Below are 17089 nucleotides of genomic sequence, written 5' to 3'. Positions count from 1 at the left end.
TATGTGACAGTTGCAATGTCTCCAGTTATGTTATCATCTTTACAACCTTCTGACGAGCAAAGTCAATAGAGAAGCCAAATTCACTTAACTTAAGAACTGCAGTGTTACTAACTTAAGAACTGCAGTGATTCACTTAACAACTGTGGGAAGAAAGGTTATAAAATGGGGCAGAACTCCCTTAACAACTGTCTTGCTCAACAACAGACACTTTGGGCTCAGCTGTGCTCGTAAGTCAAGAACCATCTGTACTGTGGATAGACAAAGCCTTCTGGTATGCCACAGGCTGCAGAAAATAAAGTTTCCACTCACCCCCAGCCAAAGACACCAGATACCAACACATAGAATACCACTGTGTTTTGCATGATATGAAGCCAGCCACGGGTAGCGCATTCAAAAAGCCAGTTATACAAATCATACTTCAGCGGGATGCATGAACCAGAATTTTCCTTAATAATTGGTGACAGCTCCAGAGGTATCCAGAGTGTGGCTCTTCGCTTCTTGAAACGCCAAGAAGGTCAATTCACCACAGCCAATTTTCAGTGCCCGACTCACATCAGCCAACTTATCCCAGACAACCTGGGTGTGAGACAAAAGTTACACCTCTATGGAAGAAATGGTGGAATAGAATCATTAAAGAAAGGAGGCACAAGATGACACCTGAATGACAAAATGTTTTAATTATTTTAAATAATTAAATTGAATGGTTGACTTGTCCTATGGCGAGTTGTCTTGTGATGAATTGGCCATTGCGAGTTGGGCGCAGCGAACTGACCAAGGCAAGGTGGCCCTGGCGATTTAGTTGCGGCAAGTTCTGCCCTGGAGTTGCGTCGTCAGCCCCGTTTCTTCTGGGTGTTAACTGAACTGCCCCCGGGAGAGCTCCCGAGCTACCCGCTCTAAGCAAAAGCAGCGCGGGCAACGGAGCCTTCGCCTTCCGCGGCTAAATTAAGAGGATTGGCTATCGAGAAGAGGGGGCGGAGTGCCGGGTGCGAAGTCTCCCGAGTAGCGGCCCAGCGAGCTTAAGCGCGGACAGAGCTGGACTGCCTGCCTGGGCCTCTATGAACTTGCTGGAGGAGCGGCGGCGAGGCCGGCCGGAGGACTTTTGCGCCCCTCAGCCCGAGCGCGTAAGTCCAAGCCGCTGGGCGTTTTAGAACTGCGCAAGCCAGGGTCGCTGCCAGGTCGGCCGGCTGGCCCGCCTGAAAAGAGCGGGTGGCAGTGGCGCTGAGCATGCGCTGTCGAGTCCGCCGACGCTACTACGACCCTTCCTTTCAGCCGCTTTGCCCTCACTGCCTTTGATCTTTTGCAAGCCGCTGGAGGGACGGTGGTGCTGAAAGCAAGCCGGCTGCACGTTGAAGGGTTGCCCTCCGAAATTTGGCCGGAGGCCCGTCGCTTCCACCGGGAGACGGAGAGAAAAAAACCGCGGGGAGGAAGGAATATGATGGGAAGAAGAAAATAAAATTCATGGGGTGGGGTGAGGGAGGCGTTCGCTTCCGTCTTAATCCAAACCTTTACTGTAGCTGCGGTGGGACTTCAGAAAGGTGACAAGAAGTTCTTTGCAAGTTAACTTCTCTTCTTCCTCCTCCTCTTTATCATGCACTTCTTTTTAAAGTCGTAATGCATCTTGGTCTTAATCCAAAGAAACAGTGTCTCTGGCTTGCAGATCTGACCAGCTGGAATATTTCAGCCCTTTCTCTCCCCCCCCCCCCCCAATCCCCACTTCTCTGTTGTTTCATAACTGGCTCCTGTCGGCCGAGTTGATGTTCCTTGGGGTAATTTTAACATGGTTCTTTTCCTCTATTTTAAATATGACCTTGTCCTTCCATTGTGAATGACCTCTGAAGAGGTTAAGGAGAAGAGGGGAAGTTGAGAAGAGTTTAGAGGTCACAGTGCCCTAAATGTGTTGTGGTTGCTTTCTTGTCTCCCTTGTTCCTGAGATTTTCCTTTAGATTCACAGGAGAGAAGCAGGTGTTAGGAGAGCCCAGATGTGCACCCCCAAATGTACCAGAATGTGGCAATGAATTTCCTCAGAGGTCTTCTGATCCCCATTTTGAGCCTCAGACACTAGAGGATGAGCTTAGATGGAGACCTTTGATAGCCAAATGCAAACCAGGAAATAACAATACATTATTTTGCTGGAAGGAGATCAGATCAGCTTCTTTGAGTTTCTTGTTGATTGAAAAGAAAGCAAATCATTTGGGGCTACTTAAATTTCCTGGCTGTAGCTAGTGCTGCTCAGCATGAGGTCTATGTGCAGTTTGGCATTTTGAGTGAGGCTACCAGATCCAGGCTGACAAAATCGTAGTGATTGCTAGCCAGGGGAAGCAGAATTACCCCACATAGACAAATGCAGACTTTAATTAAAACTTTTAATATAGTACAGCTTTCTCTACTTGATCTTCATACTTTCTAGATTCGTTGGAGTACAGCTCCTAGAATCCCAAGCCAACTGATAAAGAATATTGGGAATTGTAGCCCACCATACCTGGACATTACTACCTAGGGAAAATTTTCCCGATATTCCATATTTTTCCTAAAGAGAGAGGGGGGGGGAGTGAGGGAGTGAAAGAGAGCTAAAAATTGCAATTGAAAAAGGCATTTCTTAGACTTTTATCATGAAAGCTAATAATAGCTGTTTGCAAATCAAAGATCAGTAAGAGTATATTCTAAATTCTGCTCCAAGCTTTTTCTTCTGACCCTTGTGAATCCCAAAGCAATTATTTTAAAACTTAGGTCTGGGCCATAAACTTTAGCCTCATGGACCAGTTCAAGTATTTGTAAATCTAAAGTATCTCTGACAGATACTTTTAGTGCTTCTTCAAAATCTTCAAACGATTCTACATCACCTTCCTTTCCTGGAGGGTCCTCTCATCCATCAGGCCGTGCCACTCTTGCAAGAAAAGAGTAGCTTCTGACAAGGAAATTTCATGAGCTGTCATGGAAGGGAGAATGGAGAAAGATGTAGCAGCTTGTATATACATAAATGTCAGAAACCATCACTCAGTTATAAATTTACACCACAGATGCTACTGGCATAACTCTTTGCTGGTTCAGAAGTACTAGAATCAGGTGGAAAGCTAAAAGGATGGGGAGAGGCAGGATAGATTGTGTGCACTTAAAAATATTGCCTGGGGCTGGAAAAATATCCAGGTAGCTGGCATCTAAGATTTTTGTTTGTAATTTGAAACATTAAACTATAAAATCACCTTCCTCTCTTATCCTGCAAACAGCATAGTGGAGAAATATAATGGTATGTGGGAATAACCTTGGGAAACAGGAGGGTCCACAAGTTAGGCAATATTCTGATAAGAGGCAGGTCAGTACAAGTAGTCCTCAATTTACAACAGTTCATTTAGTGACCGAAGTTACGGCACTGAAAAAAGTGACTCATGACCATTTTTCACACTTATTGCAGCATCCCCATTGTCATGTGATCAAAATCCAGATGCTTGGCAACTGACTTGTATTTATGATGCTCACAGTGTTCCGGGAGCATGTGATCCCCTTTTGTGACCTTCTGGCAAGCAAAGTCAATGAGGATTCCCTTAACAACTGTATTGCTAACTTAAGAATGGCAATGATTCATTTAATAAGTGTGGCAAGAAATGGGGCAAAAATTCACTTAACAAATGACTCGCTTAGCAAACGAGATGGGTTCAATTGTGGTCATAAATTGAGGAGTACCTGTACACAGATGGGGGGACGCATGAGAAGCATTCCAGAAGGACCCTCCCTGGATTTCTGTATACTAAAAAGACAGAAAGGGAGAATTACTTTCAGTCTGGCAGCGTTCTGCTCTATACTAGTAGCTGTGAAAAGATCTTGGTGGACAATCAGTTAAATATGAGCCAGCAGTGCTAATGCAGTCCTAGGCTGCATTAACAGAACGATAGAATCAAGATCACATGAAGTGTTAGTAAAACTTCAGAATGCCTTGGTAAGGCCACACTTGGAATGCTGCATCCAGTTTTAGTTGCCACAATCTAAAAAAGATGTTGAGACTCTGGAAAGAGTGCAGAGAAGAGCAGCAAAGATGATTCAGGGACTGGACTCTAAAACATGAACAGGAACTGGGTATGTCTAGTCAGATGAAAAGAAGGACTAGGGGTGACATTATAGCAGTCTTCCAATATCTCAGGGGTTGCCACAAAGAAGAGGGAGTCAAGCTATTCTCCAAAGTACTTGAAGGCTGCATAATAAGCAATGGATGGAAACTAATCAAGGAGGGGAGCAACCTAAAACTAAGGAGAAATTCCCTGATAGTTAGAATAATTAATCAGTGGAACAGCTTGCTTCTAGAAGTTGTGGGTGCTCCAACACTGGACAAATGGCTGTCCAGCCTCAAGTGGAGACTTTTAAGAAGCGACGGGGCAGCCATTTGTCTGAAGTGGTATATGGTTTTCTGCTTGAGCAGACTATAAGATCTACAAAGTCCATTCCAACTCTGTTACTCTGTTATTCTTATCTGGAGACCCTGATAGAGCTGCCATCAATTCTACAAGACTGAAAGTATTTCCCCCCTCCTGTTTTTAGTCCCAAGAAACTAGGCAAAGTCCCTTCATAAACGCTTCTCATGCTTATCGCCTATCTGCGGACTGAACCGCCTTTTACCAGATTGTACCCTTGTCTGTGGATCTTCCTTCAATCTCCCAAGGTCATGCCTACACACTATTACAGGAGGAAGAGACAGGCAGCACAATCTATAAAAGTATTTAGAAGCCTGAGGTGCTGGAGTACTACACTCGTTGGTAATAATATTCATTGCATTCTGTCTTATGCCAATGTGTTTTTCTAAGCTAAGGAGAAACCTACAGTACAATGAGGTTTGTCCTAAATGCCATCCCTTAAAAGTCAACAGCAGTTGGCCATCATGGAGGTTATTTTTTTGTAAGCAAAACATCTACCAGAAAATATCATTTTATTTTTAAAATAAAACTTGACTTCCTATTTCTAAGAATTCAATTGTTCGATATTACCTTTTCTTTTAGCCCTCTAGTGTTAATAATTAAACAGTGCTGGGCCCAGATCTTTGGCGATTTCATAATACTTTTATTATAGGAGGGGAAAAAAAGCTCTCGTAAAGAGATTTGTAATTGGGGGGGAGGGTTACGGTTACGGGAAAAATATATTTTTAAGAGACTTGAAATGTAATTCAGAATTCAAATGCTGGAGCAAAGTTATGACAGGAATGTGAAATCACTAGTGACTTGTTATATGCTAATATTGCGAACGATGATGCCCCTATATCTTTTTCCTGAAGTGTTTTCCAGTGAGCTTTATAATGTAATTAAACCTATCAGTGCAATGGCATGTGCTTGTTAAAAGAGCCACCTTTGGTACTTAATTGTAGTTAGCCATCATTTGCTTTATTAAAAGTACATTTGCAAATATATAACAAGGCAGGCAAATCCCCCAGGAACTTAACCCACTATCTTCAAAACCCACACACAGCTCTAACCTACCCTTTGGCTGAAAAGGGCTGGACATGTTTCCCCTCTAGAGCCTATTAAAACTACTCTGTTAAGTGACCAGAGGCTGTTAACACATTAATGACATTAGTTGCTTCTTTTCCTTCAGGGACTTTACACAAAGCCTTTTCCCTCCTCTCCCTTTTTTTTTGGTGGGGGGAGGGGGGAAGAGGGCTGACACTAATAGCATTTCTACGGAGGATTGGATTTGTTGGCGCAGTTGATCAGAATAATACAAGCTAATGCCATCCTCATTTTCCTTGTCTGTCTAAAGGCCATCTACTTTAATGCTTTATATTCAGTAGAGTGAGTTTTAATATCACCCTTAAGGGGTGATTGGTCTTATCTGCAGCTTTTGAGATCAGAGATGGTAATTGGCGTCTCCTTTAATTCTTATCCCACTGATATACTTAGCTAAGGAAGTGCTCCCAGCCAAATGAACATGGAGCCATACCAGTCGACAAGCATAAGTTACCTAGCCCAGCCTTCTCTTGATTCAAACCGTATTGCCAAAGATACCACGCTAAGGTCAAAGAAAATAGGGTTGTTTTTTCAAGGTTTCCACAAATAACATACGAACAGAGAGAGTATGTCAGCAGTTATCAATAACTGAGTATTGAACTTTAGCATATGCTTCCTTGTATGCAGCAATACAGAACATTTCCTGGAGTTTAAAGGATACATGACAGAGATATTCTAAGCTACCTGTTATTGAATCTCAGTGCACTTGCAGAGCTGAAATTTAACTAAGAAGAGTATCAATACCAGATAATCTTTTAGTGTTTATTTTTTCCAGCAGTTACTATAAAACTATGTTTTATATGAGATTAAGATTAATCGTAGAGCATTAATTTTATTAATGCATTTTTGTGCGAAATCTATAATACAGGCTCCAGCATGTGTTATAGGGCTGACTCATTAGAAAAAACCATGCTACACATCCCAATTAAGGCAAAATATGTGGGTAAAACTACTGCTATTTTTCTGAACCATAGTTGTATTTCCTCTACAGGTGGTCTTAGACTTGCGACCACAATTCAACCCAAAATTTCCTTTGCTAAGCAAGACAGTTGTTAAATGAGCTATGCCCCCCCCTTTTTTTTGCTAAACAAATCACTGCAACTGTTAAATGAATCATGCAGTTGTTAAGTGAATCTGGCTTCTTCCATTGACTCTGCTTGTCAGAAGCCAGTTGGGAAGGTTATAAACAGTGATCCCTGGGATCCCTGGGACAACACAACTGTTGTAAATACATGCCAGTTGCCAAGTGCTTGAATTTTGATCATGTGACCAAGGAGATGCTGCAACTATTATAAGAGTGAGAACCAGTCATAATTCCCTTTTTTTTAGTGTTGTTGCAACCTCAGACAGCCACCAAACAAATGGTTGTAAGTCAAGTACCGCATTATGTCTCCTTAGACTTACGGTAACTCAATTGTGCAAGTTGTCACAAATTCCTACAGTATAATGGATAAAGCAACCCAGAATGAGAAATTGGGAGTTTACAGAAAATTGTTTTATTTAGTGAAAGTATTAACTCGCTCCAGCAATATTCATTATTGCTACACCCATCTTTTTTTTTTTTTTTGCCTTTGTTTTGTCCTTGGTGGATATTTCATCCTCAAACTTAATGCTATGTCATACTTCCATGCATTGTATATGGAAAAACAGCAGGTGCTGCATTGAAAAGGAGAATTGCACACTCTCCTATAGGAGGACTGTGAAAAGACCACTCATTGTTGGATAATAGCACTCATTATCTGAAAATAGTGAACTTGCTTGCTGTAGCTGATGGTGATAGAAGTTCAAGTACAATCACAAAGGAAAGAATGTGACCTTGCTCAGCAGGAAAACTACAATAATTATCCTAAGTTTTGTTCATATTGAACAGAACATGAGAGGCTGTAAGCAGAATATTACAGGCAACAGGGATAATAATATTAAATTTGCCTTTATGTTGTTGTTTAAAGCTGCAGTTAATATTACCTAAAGCATATACCTCCAAATGATAAGTGGTTATTCCTTGTGACCATGGTATACGTATCATGAAACCTCATGAAGAATCCTCATGTAATTTCCAAGTTTTATTCATCTACTGATTACATAAAATAAAGCAAAAATTCATTTCCTTTTCAGAATGTGTACAGTATGTGTCTGGATGCGCACACACAAAGCACACATACCATTAATAATCATATTAGATGCTATTATAATCACTTTAACGTAAACTTTGCTCGATAGCATAATCCTTCCTACTATATTTGGACTTTCTAACTGCAGAAGAATGAGGTTGCCACATTTATGCATCATTTTTTATGAAATTCAATGTGAAGGTCTCCATAGCTCTCTGACCCATTGGGCCTTGCCACGGACATGCTAGGTATGAGTTATTAATGCCGTCTCCACAATCAGAATTCTACACAGGTCTGTTTTTTCAGTTCCTCTAGATGTTTCTGATGCCTTCAAATATCAGAATAATTTGGGAGTCTCTCTAGAAACCTCTACAGGTTCTGCTTGCATTAGTGTAGCATTCATAACCAGCTACTCTGTATGCTAAATTCCTGTCTCTGATCATAAGTGCTTTAGACCCAAAGCAATAGCCTGGTTTTATTTTTGATAAGAGAAAATTTCTTCTAATGCATAGCAGTAAATCAGTTTTCTCTTTTATCTATCCTTTCATGCATCTTGCTAGTTATGCTGCTTGTACTTGCCTGCTATAGCTTTTAATAAAGGACAAATTCTCCAGGAACAAAGGAGATGGATGTTTTCCCAATGGAAAGCAGCCTGTCTTCAGAGGGTCTTCTCAGATTTTTATTATTACATTTTGTACACTCTTACTATAATACATATTTTGTTTCTGATTCACTTCCTCTAGATGTATGCTGATTCATTTTCAACAGTAATTCATGCTTCAGCCTTTTCCCCTTGGATATTCTTGTGCTCATCCACTTTGTTTTAACCTAACAGGATTCTATTTCATTTCATTTTTGTTTATATTCAGATTTTTTTTAACTTGATTCTATAAAGGTATATCCTTTGGAAAGTAAAGTATTTCTGTTCCACTGTCCAGTCAGCCTGAGACAGGAACCATGAAGCCATTTTCAGAAGATACAGGAAGACTCGATGAAAGTAGAGAGGAAGAGAGAGAACTTTTTTCTCTTGCATTCTACTCAAAACTATTTATTATATAGGTTCAATTCAGATGTTACTGTGGATGGAACTTCATGGATTTCGTGATTCATGCCAATGTGTTCCTACTGCATCCTCTGTCTCCATCCTGTTATTTAAAAAAAAACTGCAGAAATTAGAATATATCATTTTGATACTAAAATCCATTATACAATGTAATGTTTATCTTTCTATTCCTCTCCAAATACCTGCTACCTGCAACATAGTTATCCAAAAAGAAAATACCTCCGAAGCTTAGATAATTCCTTCAATAAACAAAAAGAAAGGTGACAACAATCAAACAATAATGTTCTGCAAATCCCAATTTCTCTATCTTGCCAGCCTTAAGACTGGAAGCTATACATGAAATCTTTCTGAATATCACTCAGACAGATGTATGTTTTATTATTTGTATATGTGTATATACATATATGTGTGGGAAAATATAACTTGAGATAATTACAGTCTAAAAATAAGCAAGATTAGAAATCTGTCCATGTATTGAATTAATATCTACTGACTAAAATTAACTGCATATATGAAGGAAGCGTTTATAAAACAAATCATACACTTATCACTCTTTTATATTAATTTAATTAATTACACTTATATAGATAAAAGCTAAGAGAAAAAGAAAAGTATAACAGAGAATAGAAAAAAGAGAAGAAACGAAGAAGTAACTTTCCGCTTGTTACAAATATAGTGTTTTTAAAACAACTTATCACATTCTCTTTAATAACAAAAAAGTATCTCTTCATTTCACATCTCCTTATTTATAAACAACTTTAGAAACTCAACATTCAGTTTTAATCAGCAAAAGTCCATTAAGGGTTACAGAAATAACAAAATATTACTTTAAACTTAATAAAAAACCAACTTTTTCATCCTTGCTTTTCTTTCTACATCTCATTCCTTACCTGCAAAGAAATCACCAAAACCTCACCATTTAATCATAATCAAAATCCATCAGAGTTTATCAGAAAAAATAACTGGATTGTTATTCAAATAGATTTAAAATACAACATATTTTAATATCTCTTATCTGAGAACAGACCCTTAAAACCTTTTTGTTCAATCCTGATCAGCCAAGAGTGGTTATAAGAGATGGCAACCCATCTACTTTACCCTTGATCAAATAAACCAACTTTATATTCCTTCCTGTCATTCCTTGAAATTTTAGTCTTTATTCCCCACAAATAACTTCCTTCTTTCATTCCTTCTTCTTTTCTTTTCCTCTTTCTTTCTTTCTGTCTTTCTGTCTTTCTTTTCCAAAAAGAAATCCTTGAAAATTTTAACTGATATTTTTCTTAGAGTTTAATTTCTTTTCATTTTTGTTCTTGTTGCAGAAATTTTAATTTTTAACAGGTCTCTTTTATACATCCATTATAGGATATCCCTCATGGTTTATTATTAATATGTCCCTTTTAATTGTGGAGGCCTTATCCATGTTTACTTTATATTTAGTTTATCATCTCCTTGCATATCATATCATTCTTATAACTTCTCAATTCAAAATCCACATTTAAACTACTTTCAGTCTTATGAAATAAAACTGATTTCTCTTCCACAACATTTACAATCCATTTATCTATAATAAATATTTTTAAAATTATTTCTATTATTCTCATATGTCCTTAAATACATCTAATGTTAACATCTTGTGTTGTATTATTGGCAAGTAATCTGTTTTTCCTTTAAATGCAATCCTTAGTTCTTTCTCGTTCCCTCTAGTGTCCAAAACATCAAGACCCATCTTATGTTTTTATTTTTACAGTTTAAAAACAGTATTCCTAAAGGAAGTAGTAAAATAATTAGTTTTAAATCTTATTTCACATCTGTCTGGATCTTTAGGCAATTTAAAACTTTCCAAGATCAACATTCTAATCACTCCTTTTCACTCCAAAAATATTTTTCCCCTAAGCCTTTGAATTCGTAAATTACAAATCCTTTCATTATGAATTGAAGGTGATTCGCCCAGTAAATACTGTAAAACCTTCTGTTCCAATATTTCAATATTTTAAAAAACAATAAAAATATTTTCCAATGGTTATTAAGAAATGAGGATCCATTCAAGGTAAAATCCTTACAGGCTACATTATACTTCTGAACTTGATCAAATCCCTCAACTCCCAGCTTTTGGACACACAATCAACCACAGGAATGTCAGTTCCTGCCATCTATTCACAAATGGCAAGTGTGCAAAGTATGTATGGGTGATCTCAATCTCTCCTTTCTCGGGAGAGATTTCAGTCGTCAAATCCAATATCTAATCACCAATTCAACCATAATGTTTATCTCATTGTTCAGGGACATGTGTTTACCACTGGAAATATTTTTTTTGTTTTATTTTTTAGCCCTACCACAGCATCACTCCCAAACTCAAAATTGCACAAGTTTACATATATACATTCTAATAGGCTCAGAATGAAGAAGGGAAGGATAGAGAAAGAAGGAGAGGGGAACAAAACTACGTTAAGAAGGGTGGAGATATTCACACAGAAGAAAAGGGAAATGTTGTTGGATATTACCAAAAGGGTTGGAATTCTGGGTAAGAAGCCCTAGACTGGCAACTGTTTATCTACGAACACTTCTAAATTTTGGCCATCTATACGTCTCATTTTCACAGCACCTTTTAATCTTATGATCTTACTCTTACCCTTCTTCAAAATCATAGGTAATTGTTTAGAGAAAAATCTTGCTTCCTTGTTAGGTAAATATGTGTAAAAGAAGGCATGGCAGAATCTGGGGGAGGGGGCTGAGTCAAAAGAGGAATTAGCTTAGAGGCTCTACAGTCCCACAAGCAGTCAAGTACAACTCCTCTTAAATACTCTTAACCCTTATCCAGCTTCAAAATAGTGCTGCTAGTTGACTAGATTCTTGTGCATAGATATGAGCAATAAATCAGTTTAACTGAAAATTAATGTGATCTTTCATGCCTGACAATATGATGTCTATTTTTTTGTATCTTAATATAGAAATATTTTGCAGTCTTCTTATAATAGTGAGATGTGTCATTTCTCAAGTAAGAACAATGACCATCAATTGCTCATGGTCATGCAATAACTTGTGGTTGAAAGAGAGATATAATCGTGAATTCTCAAGAACAAGCCTCTTTGGCCAAGATGCATGTATAACAAGCATATGGGAAAAGCCCTTAGACTTAATTTATTTTTCTTTTCACAGAAACGAGTGTGCAAAAATTTGGAGACTGTTCAACAGGCAATCAATCCCTGCCATCCATTAAACAACTGTTTTACGGATTACTGGGCTGTGAAGTGGAATTTGAAGGAGAGTGATCTCACTGAATTGTTCAGTCCTCAGATTATGAAGGAGAAACAAAGTTATATGGTATGTTTTATAAACTGGGATCTATGCTATTAGGTACACTGTTTTATAACAAAGAGGTCAAATAGTGATTTTATGTTGTTTTGAGAATTCTGTATATATGTGCTTATTAATCAGATATTTACGGATAATGAAGCCAAAGCTACTGCCCAGCCGTGTCCAAGATGTATTGCTGGCGAATCTGTAAGTATATTAACTCTCTTACTGTGACATAAGATAGGCTTGTTCTTAAATATTAGAACCATAAAACATAAGGTTAATAAAAAAACAGCAATTACATTTCTCAGGGATAAAGCATGTAAATAAAGGCAGCCGATTGATTTAGCTTTTTCTTGGTATGCTAGCAGAGTGCAAACTAATATGTTTCCTGTATTAGATTGAAAATATAGGGAATGCAGGCTCGTTTTTCAAACACACAGCAGAATTCAGTCACCTAAATTAATCTCAATGCAAGTTAAGGCATGTATTACTCTATTCCTGTTTGGAAACATTTGAGATTTACAAAGAGATTTTAGAAGTATTTCTATAACACTGGAGAGAGGAGAATTGCCCATTATTTTTCGATATGTTCAATCTAAGACATAACTTAATTCAACTAGAATTCTGAGATTAAGCAAAGTTGCTTTCAACCTAAGGAAGATGATATTCCTCCAAGCCAAAATTCTTAGTGCAAATTTCCAAATATTTTAGTGAGGTGCTTAGTCCCATTCCCAGTTATGCATTTTTTTTTTAAAAAAATTAAGACTGAATACAATTGGTCAGAGCAAAGATAAGGAAATAAACAATTAAAACAAAGTAAATAAGGGTATGATTTTTAACTTGTTTTCATGAAGCTACACTAACAGAGTTGAAATCTCCTTTCATATTCCAATACTATGAAAACAGCGAAAACAGTTATTTAACAAATTCGACAAAAAGGGGAAAATTAAGTATTAGTAAATGTTTTATTTTGTTTCTATATAATATTTGAAGTAGGTTCTCCTTCATACAATCCACAGTGATTTGAAAAACAAGGCACTGCTTTTTAATTAAAAGTTTATACATCTTTTATCTTAGGATAGGTTGGCTGCATTGTGTTTCTAATGTTTATTAGTCATAAACTTATGAAACATTAAGAAGCTGAAGTGGTATCTATTTGCGTAAATACTGTAGCTTTAAAGAAGGATTATATAATTTCATGGAACATGTTTTCGTAGATAGTAGCTGAGAGAGCTACCAGCATCGAAAACAGGGTTTAGCTACTTTAGTTGTATTCTCATTTTGTCTCCCTGACCCTTCTTTGAAAGAAAGCTGGACATTGTGCATTTATCAAAGCCATTATTATGTTCTTTGAAATAAAGAAAAACATACTGCAGATTCAATTCAGAAAACATACTATTTTTTGGAAATTGCATTGGAGTTCCCACATTGTGCTAAGATTTAATATGACCTCTTTGGTTTTAATAGTGATTTATATGGAACCAACTGTTAGTTGCAGGCTGTAAACTTGCTTTGTATATCAATGTGATAAATTAATCCAACCAGGTTGGTTGATTCAGCAATTCATGCTGGATGTCAGTTCAGCCTTTATTTGAATGAACATGTCTAGTTTTATTAGCATCTGGCTGTCAGCAACAAGATTTTTTTAGCATAGTATTTATACCTTCCAACTTTGACAAAACTTCAAATCTTACTGCAGTACATTTCTTCTGCATCTTTATTGTGCTAGAAAACTTTATATGAATAACAAACCTTGCTTTCAATTAATACAATTTGTTTTTCCATTACAGGGACACTTTGGTCACATGATGGGTTTATAGAAGATCAAAGGACATTGGTACACATGATAAGCTCAAGCTTATCAAACTTATGTATGATAAGCTTGAGCTATTAATATGTTCTCTACTTCTCTTAAAAATTCTTATAGGTGTCAAAAAGAAGTAAATAAGTAACGTTTTAAAAAAGTATTTTCAGTAGAATCCCAGTTTGTTTTGTATTTTAATATTCTATATTATCTATTGTTTAGGGGAAAAACCTTCTCCACTTCTAATACATACATATTGTGTACTACTAAAGTTCTTAATTGCATTATTTTCACTGGTACATCTTGCATTGAACACCCAAAATGTGTGTTATTTCTAAGCACACACTGACAGAAATGGTCAGCAGTAAACATCTGTTTCAAATAGAGATCTGTTCTCCAAATCTTAAAATAATATCAAAGGAATTCAATTTTGCCGATTAGCAATATTCCATGCATTTCCACCATTTAGTAAAACTACTTTCTAATACAATCCCACAAATTCTATGAAAGGGAGACTGGGGAACTTTAGAATTAACTCACCTGGAGAGCAATAAATTGGGAGAGATTCTTCTTGGCTGAATGAATCTATCTGAGTGACGAAAAACAAAAGTTTAAGATAAGAACCAGTTCTTTTTTACATGAAATAAAAAATGAGTCAAATGAATTGCTTGCAGTTCTTTGGTTGCTGCAAGTAAACCTTATTTTAATCTGCATTATTGCTGACTATGTCATAAAATGCCCTTGAGGTTGTTCAAATTATTTTAAAATGCAAGATTAAATCAATTACTTTTAAAATATTTTTTTAAAAGTATGCATCTAGTACATTTTCATGGATTTATTTTTAATCCAGCATTACAGCAAGAAGACATAGATCTGCTTTTAATAACCAAGTTTATGGAAGCACTTTATATGAAAACATTAGGACCTTTTTAAAATAATATATTTTATGCTAAGCAAATTAACAAAAATGTATAAATAATGCCAGCACTGTAATATAATATCTGAATTTAAATAAAAGTTCTGCTATAGGATTCTATGTATTTTAGCTGAAATATTTAGCAGCGGAAACCTGGTGAATTAAACTACCAATGGTTTATTGTTCCTTCTGACTTTGCAGTTCAATCAAATACTTTTTGCTCATGATTGTAATATAGTTATGAATAAAATATTAAGAATATAATTAAGGAGACGGAGTACAATTCACTTCTGTTCTACCACAAAAGAGTTATGCCTTTGCAATCCAGAGACTGAGATATTTCATTTATTCCTTCAGAATGCTATCAACAAAGCCGTTTCCAAATCAGCAGCTTGAAGGCACCAAAGAATGCATTCTGATGGACACTCAGTGAAAGGGTCTCAGTGAACTAAGTGTCAGGGTTCGTATTCTCTGTGTAACACTTTACCTTCAAAGGTGAGGATGGCCTTCACTCTTACAACCTTCCAGGAAGTTATAAAGCCTCTTTTTCATTTGGGATGATTGATTCCAAAGCTGCTGATTTAGTTTTACCATACAGTATTTGTTTATTGTTTAGATATTATTATGGTATTTTAATACATATTCTATAAGTTGTCCAGAGTCGTAACTACATTGGACAATAAATACTGTACATTAGGTGTGTTAGGAGAGACTTCCTTAAATCTCACAGGATTTTGGCAAGGTGCATCCCATCTCATCAGGCCCATCTGATATTGGCAACATTGGCTGTAGTGTGAGAATCTAGCATTTTGTAGATTCCATCCATACAATCATTGCCTTTAACTTTAGGGCTGAAGCTTACATGAATCATTCATTGAATTATACATTTTCTTATTCCAACATTAGCTCCATATAGACTATGAAACATAGGTAGCAAAGAGGATGACAGGTAAATCTGTCTTCCTTTATGTCTCCCACCACTTACTGGAAAATAAATGTAGAAGTACAATTCACAAATCTGAAGTTGTTGTTTGTATGTATATTGGAAGATTTCCTATACTTTTACCAAATTATGTATGTTTTATGGTATACTTTTTAGTATAACCCATGGTTGATTTTGCTCTGTAGAAACAGGTTTTAAACACATGCAGGTCGTCCTCCACTTATAACCATTCATTTAGTAACTGAAATTACAATGGCACTGAAAAAAGTCACTGATGCCTGTTTTTCACTCTTACGACCATTGCAGCATTCCCGTGCTCACATGATCAAAATTTGAATACTTGGCAACTGGTACCTGTATCTATTTGTGGTGGTTGCAGTGTTCTGTGGTCATGTGATCACCTGCTGCAACCTTTTGACAAGCAAATTCAATGGGGAAGCCAGAATCACTTAAGAACCGTATTGCTAACTTAAGAGCTGCAGTAATTCACTTAATGAATGTGGCAAGAAAGGTTATAAAATGGGGCAAAATTTAACAACTCTCTTGCTTAGCAACAGAAATTTTCAACTCAATTGTGAGCCTAAGTTGCAGACTAGCTGTAAAACATAAACATCAACACAAATAACAAACCAACATCCATATTTGGGGAAGGGGATTGAGCTTTAATTTTACCTAATTCAAAGACCAGTATTAGTGCTAAAGTGGCATATTTGGAAATAATGAATTAGGTATAGATGCATTTTAGCTGCTATCCAAAGTCAAGATCCTTGAGGTTGACAGAAAACATCTCTACCTGATTTTAAGAATTTCCAACTTTCTTCATAGGATCCTCATCACAGTCTCCTTGATTCATTTGGAGAATGAATGCCAGGACTTCTTGTCCATTTGGTTACATAGAATATAAAACATAGAATTCAAGCACTCCAAATTTAATTTCAATATGGCATATGAGCATGAGCATAAGCAAAATACATGGAGTTTTGAAGTCTCTTAATTACATCCTGGAAAACAACAGATTGTTTTTAAGAATGCTAATAAACTACAGGTAATCCTCAAGTTACGACAGTTCACTTAGCAACATTCAAAGTTACAACATTAAACCTCCCCCCACCCCCAGTACATATGACACAGCGCTGAAGTTACAAATGTTGCAGCACCACAGCAGTCATTCACACGAATGACCAGACCCATTGCAACATTCGCTCTGCCTATTCTTCCCTGCCAGCTGGATCTCCACAGGCACTGGGCCTGTGGAGACTGACTTACCTTGCGATGATCCAGCGAGCCATTGGTTCTTTTGCCTGCTTTGGTGCATTCGCGGAGAACAGAGGCCTAAAGTAGTGCGAGATCATGTGAGATCAATAGCATAGGATCTCACACTAGGAATCTTGTATGATCTCACACTACAGTATCTTAGTCTTCTGTTCTAGGCAAACCAAGGCCTGCACCAGATTCAGCCGAAGACTGTTTAC

General features: G+C 37.1%; 1 protein-coding gene across 1 annotated transcript; it reads left to right on the top strand.

Annotated features, from left to right (window-relative positions):
• Positions 1-726: 726 nt before the first annotated feature.
• On the top strand, positions 727-14942 carry LOC309393516 (uncharacterized protein C10orf143). The gene is given in 5 exon segments (XM_081955827.1): positions 727-1121; positions 11814-11978; positions 12093-12158; positions 13745-13760; positions 13763-14942. Coding segments are annotated over 5 exon segments (399 nt in total). The 5' UTR covers positions 727-1055; the 3' UTR covers positions 13849-14942.
• Positions 14943-17089: the final 2147 nt, after the last annotated feature.

Source organism: Natrix helvetica (genome assembly GCF_964273705.1).
Source record: "Natrix helvetica genome assembly, chromosome: 5".
NCBI lineage: Eukaryota > Metazoa > Chordata > Lepidosauria > Squamata > Natricidae > Natrix > Natrix helvetica.
The sequence above is the reverse complement of the archived record's forward strand: the minus strand, read 5'-3'. Positions and strand labels throughout refer to the sequence as shown.